Genomic DNA, 17,630 nt, shown 5'->3' with positions numbered 1-17,630 from the left:
CATCCATTTTCCTGCACATTTCACAATTTCATTTTCCTTTAGCTGAGTGAATTTCCAGTGTCTGTATGCCACTATGCTGTATACTACTAGCTGAGTTTTTCCTTGCTATTGTGAAAAGAATAGTAATGGGCATAGCTCCTGTTAGTTACTGGCAGCACCATTAGCCCAAGTGCCCAAGTGCAATTCTAGAATTTATAACATTCACTCACCTTCACAGCCAGCCACCACTGTTCCACCAACCCGGTTTCTCAAAGCTAGCTGCTCTTCATCTGCCCTATTCCTTCCTCTGACACATCACTGACCTGTGCCCTCGCCTCTACTCTTCACTCCTTTGCTTATCCATACTGTTACACGGCATTCTCAAAATCAGCATGAACAGTGGATGTGGTGGCACACACCTTTAATCCCAGCAGAAGTGGGTGCATCCCTTCCAGTTCAAGGCCAGCTTGGTCTACATAGTTCTGGGCCAATCCGAACTACATAGTGAAACTGTCTCCAAAAAAAAAAAGAAAGAAAGAAAGAAGGAAGGAAGGAAGGAAGGAAGGAAGGAAAGAAGGAAGGAAAGAAAGAAAGAAAGAAAGAAAGAAAGAAAGAAAGAAAGAAAGAAAGAAAGAAAGAAAGAAAGGAAAGAAAAATTAAGTCAGCATGAACCAGCCCTGCTCACAGTCGGCACAAACACAGGGCAGTCTGTCCTCCACAAGCTGCGGCGGGTACTGGCTTGTTCCATGGCTAAGTACTGGAACACTCAAAATTCAACTCTGCTTCTTTCCAGTGAGTCCCCTCCTTGCATCAGAGCCCTTCAGAACAAGCCACTGTCACTTTATAATTCCATATGGTGCTTTCTGAAACTTGGAACAGACTAAACACTCATGGACATCTCATAATGAAATTCTATTCAGGGCTTTAATCTACTTCTACATACTGTTTCTGAAGGGGCCTAGAAATGTTCCAGTGTGGTCTGTCCAACCAACTTTAATCTCAGGGTCCTGGAATTTCTTTCCTATCTTGGCTGATCCATGAATTGGGAAGATAGATAGAAAACGAGATGAGGGGGAGATGTATTCTTTTGGCTTATGTGAAAGATAGTTTGGGCCTTGGCTGGGGTAAGCCTGTTCAGCTCAAGAGTCACAAAAAGGGCCTGAGCCGTTTCTACAGCAACGGGAGGAGGGTGTGGCCCTCCCTGGGCTGCCGGCTCACCCTAAGCCTCTGCAGGGGTCCCTGTCTGTGACAGCCCGATGCAGCTCCTCCCACTTCCTGCCCTCACCGGGACAGAGTAAGCGCCGGGGAGAAGAGGCTTGCGATGGGCGCGAACCCTGAGCCAGCTAGGGCTGGGTCCTCATGGGGCAAGTGGAAAGGGAGAAGGAAGTAAGAGAGAGGGCTGGGCCGGGTGCGCTAAGCAGAGGAGCTTCAGGCCTCTCCAGCTGCACGCTGGTGAGCGTCCTGACCCTCCTCCCAATGGAACTTTGTGTTAGGGAGGCCCGCCGCCGAGTGCGGGCAGGGGGTCTGGGACGCCCGCGGAGTGCTGGCAGGGAGGCGGGGCCTGACTCCAGCAGCTCGGGGCCTGAAACCATTCATTCTTTTCCATCACTGCTCGAGGCTGTCGTTGTCACATACACACACCACACAAACACACACAGAGAAACACACACAGAGAAACACACACAGCTCAGCCCTTTGACACAGGAGTGGAGGGACCACATGCCCAGATCAACTTTTATCAGTGGTACTTGCTTGCACTGCACGAAAATCCCCAATTTTGGCAGTATGGTTTGTTTTGAGAGGTAGTGGGCACACAACTCTGAGCATTTAGTATCTGAAATGTCCAGGCCACTTGGGGCTTAGGGAATTTCGTCCTTTCAGACAAGTTTTAAAAATCATTAGTTTCCACAATCTTAAGTTTTGGTGGAAACATCTCATAAGAATGTCCTTTGTCTTGCTTGAGAGTTGAGATGCGGGTGGTTGGAATTCTAAGGAATCTTCAAACGCGACCCATGCCTGTAATCTCAGTATCCAGAGGCAGAGAAGCAGGAGGAATGGGTAGTAAGTTTGAGGCCAGCCTGAGTAATATAGCAGGTGTCAGGCTAGCCTGGGCTACAGAGTGAGATTCTGGGCCATGACTTACTGGTCCGGGACTTAATCCTTCTCAATTTCAGTCTTCATCCATAAGAAGATGGGAACCTGAAGGTCTGTCTGGCAGTATGCCAACCATTCCTCTGACTTTACCCTCTCCGACTCCATGTTGTCTACACCCAAACTAAAATACATGCTTCTCAAATGTGGAGGATCCGGGGCAGCAAAGTGTGGTTTTAGCTGACTCTAGCCCCCATGTTAGTTTGGTGTGACCAGCTGAAAAGGGGAAAAGGCTCGTGTAGACTGTACTCAAGTCACCAGAACAATCAAGGGCTGCTACAGACAGACACAGTGCCTGAGCTAGTGATGATAAGAACACAAGACTCCTGGAAATGGTAGCCACTTTAGAAGAGATCCCTGAAAAAGGAGCAAATTGAGTAAAATAACCACAGTGCAATCTTAATCTGCCATGCCTGTGGTATGCTCTACCATGGAAGAAGTTTGGGCAAAACCCCACAGGCTGCCTGGGGTGGGGTACACATAGGGGAGAAAAACAAGTTTTTATGTCCTGAGCACTCAAAAATTCTTGGGCAGAAAGGAGGATAGATTTGGGTTTTGTGCTTTTTTGAGGATAGCAAAGAGAGGTGGGGAGAATATCTTGTGTAATATCAATTACCCTCCTCACAAATATTTAACAAGAACCTACCATATGTAAATTAACAGTTCAGTATGAAGTGGGCTGTTGGGAAAAACATTCACTGTCTCAGGAACACTCCAGCTCTGACAGGTGGTTATCAGGGAGACTAAAGGTCCCTGCACTACATAAGGGCATGGAAGAGAGGGTTTCTCCAAACCTCCAGCTCTTACAATTAAGTCACTGGACCATGAGGGGTTCAAGGACTCACGTAGGAGGGCTGAGTTGAATTTTCTTTGTCAGGGGTGTCACTGAAGTACTTAAATAATCATGTCCCTGTTTGAAGAAATGCGAGGAGAGTCGCTCTCTCCTATTCCACCACCATATCTGCCCCAAAGACAACCCCAGGGTCACAAAGGTCAAGGGACTGTCACCTGCACTAGAAATCATGAAATCACACTAGGTAACCTCAAGAGATATGTTTTCCCTTTGGACATTAATATCCTTTATCCTATACATCATTTATCCTTTATAAATATAATTTTTAAAGTTCCACACAATAGGATTTTAGTAACAGTAATGCTGACACCTCCATGGTTTCCAGATTCCAAACTTCCTGAGAACAAGAAATCCATTTTCCTTATCTTTCATCCTTCATACTTAGCATAGTTGTTAGCACTCGGCCGATGCTCTAAGTTCTTTGGTGAATTAATGTAAACTCTCTTAGCTTTCTCTTCTTTCAGCAAATTTGTACAAAGAGTTTTTAATAGAGACATATCACCATGCTCAAGCTTATGAGGAATTGAAAAAAATAAATACCAGCTCACCATCCATGGCCCCACGAGACTCAGGATCAAGATAAGACAAAAATTTCAACACCTTGCCAAGACAAGTGACACTAACGTTGTTGACAAAGGGAGTTCACACAGAAAAGTGCTGCTAAATCCAAGAGGAAAGAGAATGGTATGAGGAGAGGAGGAAATTCTGATCTGTGTGTAAGATCATCGTTTACATTTTAGATTCATTTTTCAAATGGTCATCACTCCAGCTCTGGGCTAAGTTTATTATCTTCAGTCATTCCTGCAATAAGATGCAAAGGAAATATTAAGTAATTTTAATTTGTTTTCTATTCAGCTCATTGCAATTTTTGTGCACTGTGCTTCAATGGACCCAAAGACCTTATGATGTGCTCTACCGCTGAGCTACATCCCAAGCCCTCATAACATATTCTGAAGATTAAAAAACATTTACAAAGTTTTGAGTCCCACTTAAGTGTTACAATTAGAAGCCAGATAATGCATAAATGAAAACACAGAATAGAATTCTTGGTCATCACTGAATCATCACAGGGAAAGAAAGAAATAATTTAAGTTCCCTCTGTCTCTGTCTCTGTCTCTCTGTCTCTCTGTCTCTCTGTCTCTCTGTCTCTCTGTCTCTCTCTCTCTCTCTCTCTCTCTCTCTGTGTGTGTGTGTGTGTGTGTGTGTGTGTGTGTATGTTCAGCCTGACAGTGTATTGTAGGATTAGAATTAAAATTACTAGAAGGGTCTTTAGAGTTCATTTGGTCTGGTCTTAACATTTTACAGATGAGGGAATGGATTGCAGAGAAAACCAAATGGCTCACTGGCCTCTTGGCAATGAGGAGATGAGGCTCCAAGGTCCCTCTGAAGACTTTGGTCTGGCTTTTTACCTTCAGCTGCCAGGGAAGGGGGGAACAGAGGGAAGAACCACAACTATATGAAGGATGCACTTTACATCACCCCATCTTTCTTGTGAAGTAGACAAAAAAGGATGTGGTACAGGACCTTGACAGGATAAACGCCTTCATTTCTCCCTAGTGTTGGGAGCTGACCAACACTGTGTCCAGTTGAAGGCCAAAGTTCTGCCTATTTCATCTCTTGGTTTATTTCCTAGTCCAGATGTCCCCTCTGTCTCTGCCTTTGCTGAGACTCTCACTATGCATCAATAGGTTCACAGAATGGCTTCCTAGCCAAGTCCCTCCAAGCTGTGCCCCATGGCATTGCCATGAGATGATCCTAAAACACAGAGCTATCTTGTAAGCCCAAGTGTAGAAAGATAACACAGGCCACAAGGCTAACCTGGGCTATGTGACCCTTCACCTATATATGTGTCTCAGGGATACGTGCAATTCCTGGGAAAGCCAGAGAATGATCCTTCATACTTTGTTCTCTGTGTGTGCCTTTGCCCACCTGCTCTTCACTCTGTCCTCTCTGCTCACTCAGTTCTCCAACCTTGGAGGAAGGTCTTTTATCTTTGTGTGTTGTGTTCTAGTTTTTAACAGTTCTCTCCTTCTAGATTCTTTTAGATGTCTGGATGGAGATGTTAGCATCAAGCCTTTTATTGGATAAGTATGCAATCCTATGACCTACTGTTCTACTGGTTTCACTCCATTTGCTGTGGGTGTTGTAAGACCCACCTCATTTTAAAACTAACTGTATCGTATTCCATAAAGTATATATGTCATGTTTTTAAATTCTTATTGGATATGGAGAGGTAAAATCTTGTTTTAAAATATTTCATGTGTACCTGTCTTGTCTTCAGTTCTATGAATAAATGAAAACCGTGCTGCAGCCTTTACTGACTGGTTATAATGTTTACAAAAGCTAACTATAATGACTTTATGCTAATCTCCATTCTGTCCCGTTTCTTGTATTTTTTTAAGTCCCCTTTGCTCTTGCCAGAGCTGGAGACTGTAAAGGGACTCCATGAGACACAGCAGGACAGTACTCCACGACTAACAAGCACTAAAAATGGGGTTGGGGATTTAGCTCAGTGGTAGAGCATTTGCCTAGCAAGCGCAAGGCCCTGGGTTCGATCCTCAGCTCAAAAAAAAAAAAAAGAACTAAAAATGTCCTGAGAGTTCCCCAAGACTTGCCTTCCATTTATATACCACAGCTCTGTCTAGAGTCCATAACCATATGCAAGTTTTTTCTCATCTTGCGCAAGTTAATTATTCACTGAGTTGTGCTTTGAATGAGGAAGATGCAAAAAAAAAAAAAAAATGGTGACAGGACACCAGCTCTCCCTTTCTTTTCTGAGACATTAAATCACTCAACTATCCCACCCCATGTATGGTGTGTCCATATCATGGGTGCGGGGAAGGTGTGCTAAGGGAACGAGGTTGGCTTTGCAGTAAGCTAGGGAAATGGACTCTGGGCTGGCCCTTGTAACTAACTGTTGCCGGCTAACTTTGCCGTCCTGCTTCTTGGCTCCTGCCTCTCCCACTGCACTCTTGTCTTTCCTGAGCCCAAGAAGGAATCCAAGAGGAGCAGAGCTTGTCCTTGCTGTAGGCTGGTCCCTGATTTTCTCTAAGCTCTTCTGCTTTAGTTCATCCCCAAATGTGTAGGCCTTTATTTGTATTGTATCCCTATTGCCACCTTGCTGTTGTATTATACCACTTCCACCACCATCATCATTGGCATCACCACCACCACCATCTTGGAGGCAGAGTCTTCATTTGCAGCTCAGGGTAGCATTGAACTTGAGTTTTTCTTTCCTCAGATCTCTAGTTCTGGTATTGTAGGTATACGCCTCCATGCCCAGAGCCAACTTTATTGTTTGCTCTCTCTCTCCTGCAGGACTCCGATGGATGGAAACAAGCCGAGGAAGCGCAGTTTGACTACCTTCCCAATTTTGAAAGCAAGGAAGAAGCAAAGTTTTACCTCTGTGAAGGTAAGCACCATCAGGTCCCACACGAAGAGTGGAAATATCTCCCAGAAGATGTGGAGAGCCCTGGACCCAAGGGGATTCTCCCACCCAAGCACCTCGAGGATATGATACTAGGTGAAGATATACAGGACCCAGTCAGATGGTAGAGCCAGTGCTGACTTTTTCTTGTTTCTATGGCAAGATAGTTTAAAAGAAAAAAAAAAAAAAGCAACTTGAAGGAGAAAGGGTTTGTTTTGGCTCTGAGTTAGAAGGTACAGTGCACTGAGATGGGGAAAGCGTGGTGACAGGAGCTTGAGGTGCCTAGTCATACTACATCCAAAGTCAGCAGAGAGATGAAAGGTGGTGTCCTGCTTGCTCCCTCTTTATTCATTCCAGGGCTGCAACCCATGGAGCATCACTGCCCACATTCAGAGTGGATCCTTCCCTGGGAAGCTCTCTGGAAGAATCTTCCCAGCACTATGCATAGATTTGTCTTCCGAGTGGTTCTGAATCCCATCAGGTTGATAGGATTACCCATCACCGTGGACTTGAAGGGAAAAGCAGCCGGACTTGTGAGGCCTTCGTCCAACAGGTGACTTGTGTTGGAGACGCAGCCCAGCCAATGACTTGTCCACAGTTGCTGCTTCTCCCTTCTGTCTGCCTGGGACTACCTCAGAACATTCTGCCATAGTTCACAATGAGTATTCAAGATCATTTCTGGAAAACATGTTCCTTTTCCTGACAAAGACATCATTTATTTTTTCGTTGGTCACAAAACTAAATGAAAGGCACAGCACAGAAGTTAGACCAGGATGCAGTAACCATGTTTACCGTCTATGAACTAAGTAAAGGGGAGACTTTTCAATTTAGTACTATTCAGTGTGTTCAGAATATTACATTGTTGAATGTTGAATTTCAGAATGTTTTGCAGCTTAACCAGACCCATCAGGTGTGGAGACCTGAAGTGCACCCCTGCTTCCGTGGTTGGAGGCTCCAGGATTAGCAGCCTTTGTGGTAGCTCCAATGACCACTTGTCAACTCCCTAAACCTAGGATTCCATGTTACCTCCTCCAAGTAGTGTTACTGATTGAACCCCCCCACCCAGCACCTCAAGATTATAACTCACCAAAAGGATCCACGCAGGTGTGGTGACACAAACCTGTATTTCTAGTGACTGGAGGAAGAGATTTGGGCTTGGGTTTTTAAATAATGTTGAGACTGTTAAGACTTCGAGAGTTCTTGGTAATGAATGGAATGTGTTTGCATTATTAGATGGGAATAAGCCTTTTGAGGGGGAGGGGCAGTTTGAGGAGACATGAGGGTATCAAATTGACGTGAGGTAGGCTTATCTTGGGTAACGCCCATTGACACTTGGTTGGTTTGAGAAGGCCAAAGTAGATTTACAAAAAGTACACTTGTGGGCACATCTGCGAGGGAGTCCAGAGAGAATTAACTAAGCTGGGAAACACCTTGCTAAATGTGGGTTGCTCCATCCTACAGGTTAGGTGCCAGCATTTCACCAAAGGGAGGAAATGGAGAAGGCCTTCATCTCTTCAGGCTCTCTGAGCCCCCTTCTTGGAGCCCATGGCGTGGATTGCTCTGCTGTGTCCTCTCTACCATAACATACTAAAACCTCTGAATCCATGAGCCAGACGAAATTTTCTCCCTTTCAGCTAGGCCAGGCCTTCTGTGTGTATCAAGAAAGCAATGAGCACAATGAGCTTTGCAATTTGAATTGTTTTAAGCTTCTTGAACTTGACTTCAAGGATGAGATGATTCACAAATGAACCTGAGAGACAGGTGTTCTCCTTCTCCCCATTTTATAGATGGGGAAACTGTTAACAAGCAAGAATCCCCAGTTCATGGGGGGAAAGGACAGGGACTGCAACCCAGAAGCCAAACCCATATTTTTAATCTTACTATTCTTTGTCTCTGAGCTAAGAGGCATCTGCTAAACCGGGTGGCAGTGGTGGCACACGCCTTTAATCCCAGCACTCGGGAGGCAGAGGCAGGCGGATCTCTAGGTTTGAGGCCAGCCTGGTCTACAGAGTGAGATCCTGGACAGGCACCAAAACTACACTGAGAAACCCTGTCTCGAAAAACAAAAAAACCAAAACCAAAACAAAACAAAACAAAAAAGCATCTGTTAAATGTTGCTTTTTAAAATTTTGTTTTGTTTTGTTTTTAGAGACAGGGTTTCTCTGTGAAACTCTGGCTGTCCTGGAACTTACTCTGTAGACCAGGCTGGCCTTGAACTCACAGAGATCCACCTGTCTCTGCCTCCTGAGTGCTGTAAATGATGCTTTTTAAAGTTACTTACGTAATTAATTTCAAAAGCTGGGCATGGTGGTATTAATGAGTGATATTAATTAATTAAGAAAGTATTAATGAAAACATGAACTCTTTGGCTGGCAGATCTTGGTATTTCCCTCTCTGTTGAATAGAAAGCAGGTTCTTGTGAGAGACATCATCCCTCATCCAAAAAGCCCAAGGAAAAAACACCAAACCAACCATTTGCTATTGCAGAGAGTTAGAAATCCCAGACAAAACCAAATGGCACACAAAGCAAAGGTCTTGTTTGTCAGTCGGCTCTAGCTCTGTTACATGGCACACTGGTATCTAGGGTGATCCATTCGTAGTTTAAATGCAAACAAAAGGTTCACAGGAAGAGTTTGTCATGATCACAGAACATTTCAAATAAAAGCATCTGCTAGAGTTAGTAGGCAATGAAAGTCCAGTGTAAGCTTCTACCCAGTGTACATCTGGATGAAACTTGGCATCCTGAAGGGGAACATTTACATCTTTTTTTCCCATTCTCCCTCAGGGTCCTACCCTTCCTCCTGAGATCTACACGGTGAGTTCCTCTGCCTTCACTCCCACAGATGCCCTACTTTGGAGAGAGGGGAACAAAGGTTTGAGATTACCATCAATTGCTGTGGAAAGGATATTAACACAAACTGCCATAGGAGAGTGTCTCTGAGTGCTGGAATTCAGCAGAGCGAATACATACTTCAGAGGGCAGCATCTCTAAGTTGTGAAACAGTGTGTTAACAGGGAGGATAGAGAGTTAGAAATGTAGTGTGGCTTTGGCCTTTCTTATTTTCTCCTTACATCTGTGTTGGATAATCTCCCTCAGTTCACAGAGGAGGAAACTAAGACCCAAAGAGATTAAACAAGGTATCTAAAGCCAGCCTGCTAATAAAAGCTGAAATCAGGACTCAAGATTTATTCTGTAATTCATGAGTGTTTTAAAAAAATATTCTCATTCTAATGTATTTTAAGATCTATTCTAAAAAGAACAATACACAGTGATCCTCTCATGTACCCAGCACAGTATAAGAAGTCACCTCAATGCCCCTTCCCATTTCATTTCATCCCATTCATTGTCCCCCTCCGAAATCATCATTCTCTTGAGTTTTGCACCTATTATCCCATTGCTCTCCCATGTGTGCATGCTCACGTGTGTCTCTGGTCACAAATGTGATAGTGTTTCCAGACTATTTATCTACCCGTCACCCTGGGTGATGACATTTGAAGACTCTGAACTTAAGCAGAGATTGCGAAATCTCCCAACCCTGTTATCAATGTGCTTTGCCCCTGGCACTGTACACAAGTTTTATCTCCTCACCATTTTTATCAGTTTTTACCCTGTGAAAGCTTCACGTGCTGACTTTGTGTAGGAGGAAGTTTCTCTGTGTCCTGCCCAGCTCCGCAGTCATGACAAATCTCTCCCACCAGCAGTCCCGCAGCTGCTTATACAATAATTACATAGAGCCTTAATATTAATTACAAACCGTATGGCCTATGGCTTCAGCCTCTTGTTAGCTAGCTCTTACATCTTAAATGAACCCATTCCTATTAATCTATATGTTGCCACGTGGCCGTGGCATTACGGGTCGGCTGGCATCTTGTTGCTCCTTAGGAGGCGTGCTCTCCTCTCTCCCGACCCCGCCCTTCTTCTCTCTCTATTTCTTTTGGATTTTCCCACCTGTGTCCATCCTCCTCTGCCATAGGACAATGTAGCTTTATTTATTACCCAATGGGAGCCACACATAATTCACAGCATACAGAAAGACATCCCACAGCAACTTTGCAGCTAAGTGACATTTTAATTTTCTTTAACTTGCACTTGATGATTGTATTAATGAGATTGAACTTCCTCTCATCTGCTCATTGGCCATTTGTGTCCTTTTCTAAAAAAGGCCTGCTCAAGTCTTTATCCCTTAAAGGTTTTTCTGTGGTGCCACCATTTCTATATTGGCTATAGAATATTTTATATGTCTATCTACTAGACCTTTGCCAGTTGTAAGTAAGCTTTTCTTTCTCCATGTGTAAAACAAGGGCATTCTGTGACATATTTACAAAGACTGTCCCTGGCAACATGATTATCCAAGATCCATCAGTGAAGTCATGAGGAGATGTGTCCCCCGCCATGCCAGGCACTGAGAAGTAGGAAATGACTCCAAGTGTCTGAGCTTTCAGGCCTGGGTTTCTGCCCTTCTCTCAAGTATGGCCAGGAGGCTAGTAGGCAGGTCTCCTGGGAGGACACTGCATCCATGCCATGAAGCTGCCGTTCCTAGGTGAATGGTCACGTTCATCCCACTAATGGGTCTCCAGAGTCCCTCCTTGCCTGTGGGAGGACCCAGGAGGCAGTTCCTTCCTGCTTAGGCATCCTGGGCTTCCTCATGCACAGCAAAGGAGCTTTCGGCAAAGACTCTTAGCTAGAAATGGCAGTCGAGAGAAACCTTGATTAGCTGAGATCTACAGCTAGTAATGCAGTTTAGTTCCTCAGCTGGGCTGCAGGATCAAGGCGCCTTCCCCTTTCCCAGCTCTTCGTCTGGTTCAGACGGGCCTAGTCATCCATTTAAATTGTGTTCAGTATCAAATCCCTAATGATTTTCTTCTCTCTCATCATCACACTCTCTCCCTTACATCAAGCATTTGTTTTGAAACTCATGTGTTTTTTTTTTTTGTTGTTGTTTTTGTTTTTTTGTTTTTTTCTTTACTGGTCTCTGGGAGAAGATTCTGGAGCCTGCAGGGAGGAAGCTGTGAGCTGATAGCAGAGAACTTAAACCTCTTCTGCCTGCCAGGCTCATCCAAGCTCTAGGGATTTTTTTTGAAGGGGGGAGGGGAGAAAGAGGAGGAGGAGCCAGTTGAGAAAACAGAGAAGTAGCCAGTGAGGAGTGACTAAGGCGGGTTGTTCGATGGTGTACTTCTGAAAAATCTAGGTGGCCTAGGGGCATGGGACCAGGGGAACTGATGCCCACCTAGAGCCCAGATGCTTTCTTCCCTGGACATCACAGATGAGGACATCCAAGGCTCAGTCCAAGGTAATAAGACCAGGAGATGCATCTTGGGATCCTGTTAAGACTAGATCTAAATGGGGGAAAAGAGCCATTGTCTTTCAGCTCTCAGAATAATGGTGTTGGACATAGGTCCGTCCCCCCACCCCTGCCTACCGTAGCCCTTGTAAACAACGCAGGGCTTTTCATCTGAGGTGGGGGAAGGGTGTGCATGTTCACTTGGGACCTGGTGTAATGTGAACAAAAGCCAGAGGAGAAGACAGAATGTCACTGGGTGGCCCTGAGGATTTCATCCTCGTATGGTTCTGGGGACTCCATTCTATATCCCGCCTTCATGCTCCCAAAGAGGTCACGTGATCAGGTCGGTGTGGCTCACATGGGAATGAACACCTGCCTACTTAGGCTTTCCAGGACTGGGTTTCCTAACATGGACCACTTGTTTACCCCCCCCCCCCCCCGGCCCCTACACTACATTCAGAAGAGATCCATTTGTTGGGAACAAAGCAGTGAGGGACCAAAGGACAATGCCAGAAAGTGAGCCACCTAAAAAGAAGATTTTGTTTTGCATTGTGGATGTGGGAAAGCACAGTCACTTCCTCTTGTCCCTTGAGGATGCTATTGTAGAATGAGGTGCAATGAGAGCTCATGCCTCTTGAAAAAAGTGGTCTGCAAGTCCATCATTTGGTACAACACACCACTCTCTGAGGCTCTCTGCCCCCACCCGTGTGTGTGTGTGTGTGTGTGTGTGTGTGTGTGTGTGTGTGTGTGTGTTAATCTATGTATATGCACCGATACAGAAGGATTTCTGTGTAGCCATCTGTAGGTATATTAAGTTAAATACAAGTTGTTCTGTATCTAGTCCTAGTCAATTATGACATGATGGTGATGGAACCTCACTGATATGTAAATCTTCACCCCAACAATGAGAAACCTGCCATCTTCCTTCCAGATACTTCATTCAGCTCCAGTGCACTGGTCAGGCAGAATCTGATTGTTGTCTCCCACAAGTTCTGTTCTGTTTTATTCTTTTCTCAGGTTAAGCATTATGATCCTTTAGGTTTTGTGGCCACATCATCTTGTGCACCATCCATCAGGTCTGTGTTCATAGCTTTTCCTGTTTCAGAAAAACGAGCAAGATCACCCCATGCTCTTCACAGCTAAAGACAATGAACTCCAGTCGGCAGTCTCGGTTTGTGTAAGGCACAGGTCTCAGCAGGTTACACGTATATTTTATTCCTCACACCAGCCCTCTGAGGGTTTCACGGATAACATCCCCATATTACACAAGGAATGACTGATAACTGTCCAAGCTCAGTAATTAGTGGAGTTGTTGAATTAAAAACTGTCAGCAGGCATGCACCATCCTGGCATTAAGAAGAAGAAGAAGAAGAGGAGGAGGAGGAGGAGGGGGGAGGAGTTGGAGGAGGAGGAGGAGGAGGAGGAGGAGGAGGAGGAGGAGGAGGAGAAGAAGAAGAAGAAGAAGAAGAAGAAGAAGAAGAAGAAGAAGAAGAAGAAGAAGAAGAAGAAGAAGCAGCAAAGTGGAGGGGGCAGTGATTTCTAAATCTTCATGCCCCTGAGCATTATTTTATTCCATATCACTGCTAAAGGGGTCTCTCTGAAGTACCACTCTGCACATATGGTATAAGCTGCCAGTGCTTCATAGCTGCCCACAGGATAAAGGCCAAGTGTCTTTGCTTTGCTTCCTGTGCATTCCAAAATCAGCCCCAGGCTACAGATTACCAAGCATGGGCAGTGGAGAGCCCTGGTGCATGCTGGACACTACTGCTTCATCCCATAGTAGACTCTCTCTCAGCTCCCATGTCTTTCAACTCTCCCTGCTCCCCAGGGCATAGCTCTCACACTGGCATCGCTGTTGGTGAAGGCACTCATTTCCCACCCTTTGTCTGATAGAGTTACATATTATTAATATAATTCTCATTAATCTGTCAGTCTCTCCATTGCATTCTCAAGACTAGCTTGTTGATCTGATGGTCTTTATGAGTTTTAACCACCATAAACACACTTAATAACATTCTTTGGGTTTTAAAATTAATTTTCAGCATTTCTCCAGACACTAGGGTCCATTTGAAGGACAGGAAAATTCTGAATTTAGCACACACAGGCAAATTAACAAAGGTGGTCTGAAACCGTAGCTATTCTCCTTGTATATCCCTTTCCTTCAGTCCTCTTCCAACGTCTAGGAGATCACTCCTGACTATTGAAATAGTCCCCATCTGTATAGCTCTGAGTAGGGCTTAGCTAGAGGGTCATAAATTCAGATATTGTACCCAACCGCCGAATTTTACAGAGGTAGTCTGTCTCTGCCATATTTTTTTTTACTTAAATTTTAATCATATCTCTAATAATAACAAGCACAAAATTCAGGTCCACTGTTCTGTTAATAGCTTCCCAAGTGGATCATGGAATGAACGTATAGCCACTGGACCACTGTTTATCTGTGTGCAGCACACAGTGAGGCAGCTTACCTCCGTGATGGGCTTTCTTAACCTTGGTACACACTGTTTGAGGATTTGATTTTTCTCTCTCCACCCCATTCTAGATGTGAATTCTCTTCTAATCAGATCATGGGCATTAAGGCTGGCCACCTAGATTCTGGAAGGTTCCACTGAGGTGCCTTTCAACATATTGATGGTAAAGACAGTTCTGAGGTATAAGCATTTTATCATCTAATGAGCAAGAACAACTTGGATTTTATTCCTTTCCATGTCTAAGGATTCTGATAATGTTTTGTTGGTGAAAAGGTTATACTGACTACGTTGTTTTTGAGATGAGAATTTGTTTTATAGTCAAGCTGTCCTAGAACTCACAATCCTCCCATCTCAGGTATTCCACTGCTGGAACTACAGGCAGGTATCACCCCACTTGGCTTTGCATTGCTTCCATTCTTTTTTTTTTTTTTTTTTTTAAGTGTGACAATTATAGGAATTAGTCAGTCGATGCTTAACACTTCTGGAAAGATCATTTGTTTGGATAACAATTCATTTATGCATTCACTGAATAACAATTCATACATGCATTCATTGAGTACTTCTTTTAGCTTCTCTTGACTTTTCCTAACTTTAAAGTTAGGAAAGTTGGCTTCAAGGGCACTTTATCATAATTGGAAAAAATGCACAGGTGGCTTGGGATGAAAGCAGGCAAGCTCTATTTCAATTCTCTCCCGCCTGACCCAGGTTGAGAGTAAGCCTTTGGTTCAAGTCCAGAAGCCATCCTCCAAGATCAAGAAGCTAAGAATGACCCGGTGTTCATATAAGGTAGGATGTGATGGCCAGTGCCATTTCTCTAGAAGAAGGTGAAGGAAAGTGGATGGTTGGGATAGAGTTTACCAGGCCATGTTGTTTAACAATGACCACACTCTAAATAAGGCTGTGAGTTGATAGGTGAATTCCCATTCAATCCGTAGACCAATCAACACAGGATAATAGGGATCAAATTATAATGTACTGTAGAGAAGATTAGGGTTTGTGTTACACATATAGCAGGAAGAACTTCTCCACATTTGGATGCATTTTCAGAGCATTGTATGAAAGTCAGACAAACACTTACTTTGGGAGACACATTAAGAAACTTACTATTTCTTAACTGAAAATAAATACTGGTTGGAGATAGGTCTTTTAGGTCCCTGATATTGCAATGGGGATAATAAATCCAGTACCTTTAGAACATTCTACATATATTTTCCCATAAAAGTCTTATAAGGTAGGTCCTATTTTGTCATCATGGTAACAAATGAGGCTTAGAAATCAACATGACCTACTGGAGGCTTACAGTTCATAAGTAGTAGAGGGAGGATTCAAACCCATAGCCCAACTGATTGATTACTCCACTCTCTGGAGTCTGCTTTTTCTTATGAACCTGAGTTAGGTGTCACATTATTGCAGAATTAAGGTTAGAGGAGATAACCCAGAGTGCACTTCCTTTCCTGGGATGTTTGTAACACACTCCCTTTCTCCTTTTGTAGAATCCAAACACCAACATTACTGCACTCCCTTTTGTAGACACAAAGGGGAAGAAGAACACAATCAATTTCCCACACATTGGCAACAAAGTCCAATCAAAGCCATCCACGCTGTATCAGGTGAGTAAGACGATGGCCATGTCCTTAAGCAAGCAGATTTGAAGCCTGAGTTCAGTGCAGTACCAGGTCTGGGGAGGTCTGGGTTCTAGAATTCTCACTCGATAGGAGTAAAAACTTGAACAAATGTGCCCTGACTTTCTTTTACCTATAAAATGGTCTCTCTGTGGCATCATGAGCATTCATCAAGGAAAAGAAAAATGAAGTCCCCACTGTATAAATGGCAGAGCTATTCAAAAGGTCGTCTTCCAGTGTCCTCTGCTTAAAAAAAAAATGTAATTATGTGTAACGTCTGTGGGTATGTGCATATGAACGTAGGTGCTCATGGAATCCAGAAGAGTATGTCAGAGCCCCTGGAGCTGGGGTCACAGGCAGTCATGAGTCACCTGATGTGGGTGCTGGCAATGAGCCCCATCACCAGGCTCTCCTCTACATTTCCTGGGATGACCCAATGAGATGCCGTGAGCTAGTAACAAGTTGACCGGAGGCTAGTCTCACCTCCGTTGAAGGCCCTGCAATCCACTGAGTCACTTAGTTTATTTGGAACTGGCCTATGCTAGTTACTTTTCTCACTGTTGTGACCATGTGCCTGAAAGGAAGCAACTTGACAGAGGAGGGGTTTACGTTTGGCTCAAAGTTTAAGCCAATGAAGTTCTTCATGGCAGGGAAGGCCATGGGCAGGAGGGGCCCAAGGCAGCTGCTCGCATTGTGTCTGTGGGCAAGAAGCAGAGATGAATGCTGTGATCAGCTCGGTTTCTCTTCCCATTCAGTCTCAGGCAACCCCCAACTCTCCATTAATGGTGCTGGTGCTTCCCACATTCAAGGTGGGTCTTCAGGAAACCTCTCATAAACAAATCAAGAGATGTGTTTCCATAGTGATTGTAAACCCAGTCAAGTTAATGACAAAAAGTAACCACCTCATGGCCTCCTCAAGAGCAGCAGTAAACATTGTTGAGTCTCTCTCTACAGAGACATGCCACTGGGTTGTCAAATGCATAATGTAACACAGTGAATCTTCCAGGGAATCGCATGAGAGCCTTTCTAGTAGAAGGGTCAAGAGACCCACAATCTCTTAACTCATAACTGTTTTCTCCAGGGAGTGGTAGGAAATGATCCGGGCTGGAGGTAGGACTATTGGGTCAACTGGATGACCTATGACCTCCAAGAGAATCTAGTCATTTATTACAAACTTGTTTCCCTGGACAGGAAAATCATATTCACAATCAAGTGCTCTCCTCTGAGGTCAAGACTTCAGAAATACCTTTCAACTTTAATCCTAAAGCCCAAGACACCAAGCCACATTCAGAACTACCAAAGAAACACAAGGTCCCTCTTACAGCAGCAGGTATGATTTTCAGGGAGGAGCAAGGTAGAGTGGTGGGGGAGTAGAGTCGTGGGGGAGTAGAGTGGTGGGGGAAGCATGGTTATAGATGTCTAAAATGTTGAGAGCTGAGACAAACTGAGCTGAGCTACGGTGATCCAAGCTTCCATGTACTGGAGTTATCAATTAAGGCCAAGAACCAAAATGAACAAAATTAATCCCAGGACCTCTCACTGTGGCTGGCTAAGCAGGAGGCTAAGAGGGAGCAGGTGCCAGCTCTCTGTGGTCCATTGCTCACCATAGAACTGCACAAGGTCAAGGTCAGCTGTGTCAGTGGAGACAGAGCGAGGGCACTGTCTCACTGTGCTGCTGTATGGACTCAAGGGGGAAAGGCACGTGAGTTAGAATTAAGGTTGAAAAGCGCTGGACTGTCACAGTCAGGTGTTTTGAAGCCAAGTCTTCTGAGTGTCTTCCATGTGCCAGCATTGTCCAGTCTGCAGCTCTTCCGCCATAGAGCTGAGCTGCATTGGCTGTCCTCC

At 44.5% G+C, this 17,630-nt stretch overlaps 1 protein-coding gene across 1 annotated transcript in view; it reads left to right on the top strand.

Annotated features, from left to right (window-relative positions):
• The first annotated feature begins 1,183 nt into the window (after positions 1-1,183).
• Dyrk4 (dual specificity tyrosine phosphorylation regulated kinase 4) overlaps positions 1,184-17,630 on the top strand; it is a 37,203-nt gene continuing 20,756 nt past the window's right edge. Inside the window, exons 1-5 of the mRNA XM_036182551.1 lie at positions 1,184-1,273; positions 6,302-6,395; positions 14,869-14,949; positions 15,657-15,773; positions 16,977-17,115. Of these exons, the coding sequence (XP_036038444.1) occupies positions 1,236-1,273; positions 6,302-6,395; positions 14,869-14,949; positions 15,657-15,773; positions 16,977-17,115 (469 nt within the window). The 5' untranslated portion in view covers positions 1,184-1,235. The remainder of the gene's footprint in view (positions 1,274-6,301; positions 6,396-14,868; positions 14,950-15,656; positions 15,774-16,976; positions 17,116-17,630) is intronic.

This window comes from Onychomys torridus, chromosome 3 (assembly GCF_903995425.1).
Source record: "Onychomys torridus chromosome 3, mOncTor1.1, whole genome shotgun sequence".
Taxonomy (NCBI): domain Eukaryota; kingdom Metazoa; phylum Chordata; class Mammalia; order Rodentia; family Cricetidae; genus Onychomys; species Onychomys torridus.
This window is presented reverse-complemented; position numbering and strand designations above follow the sequence as displayed.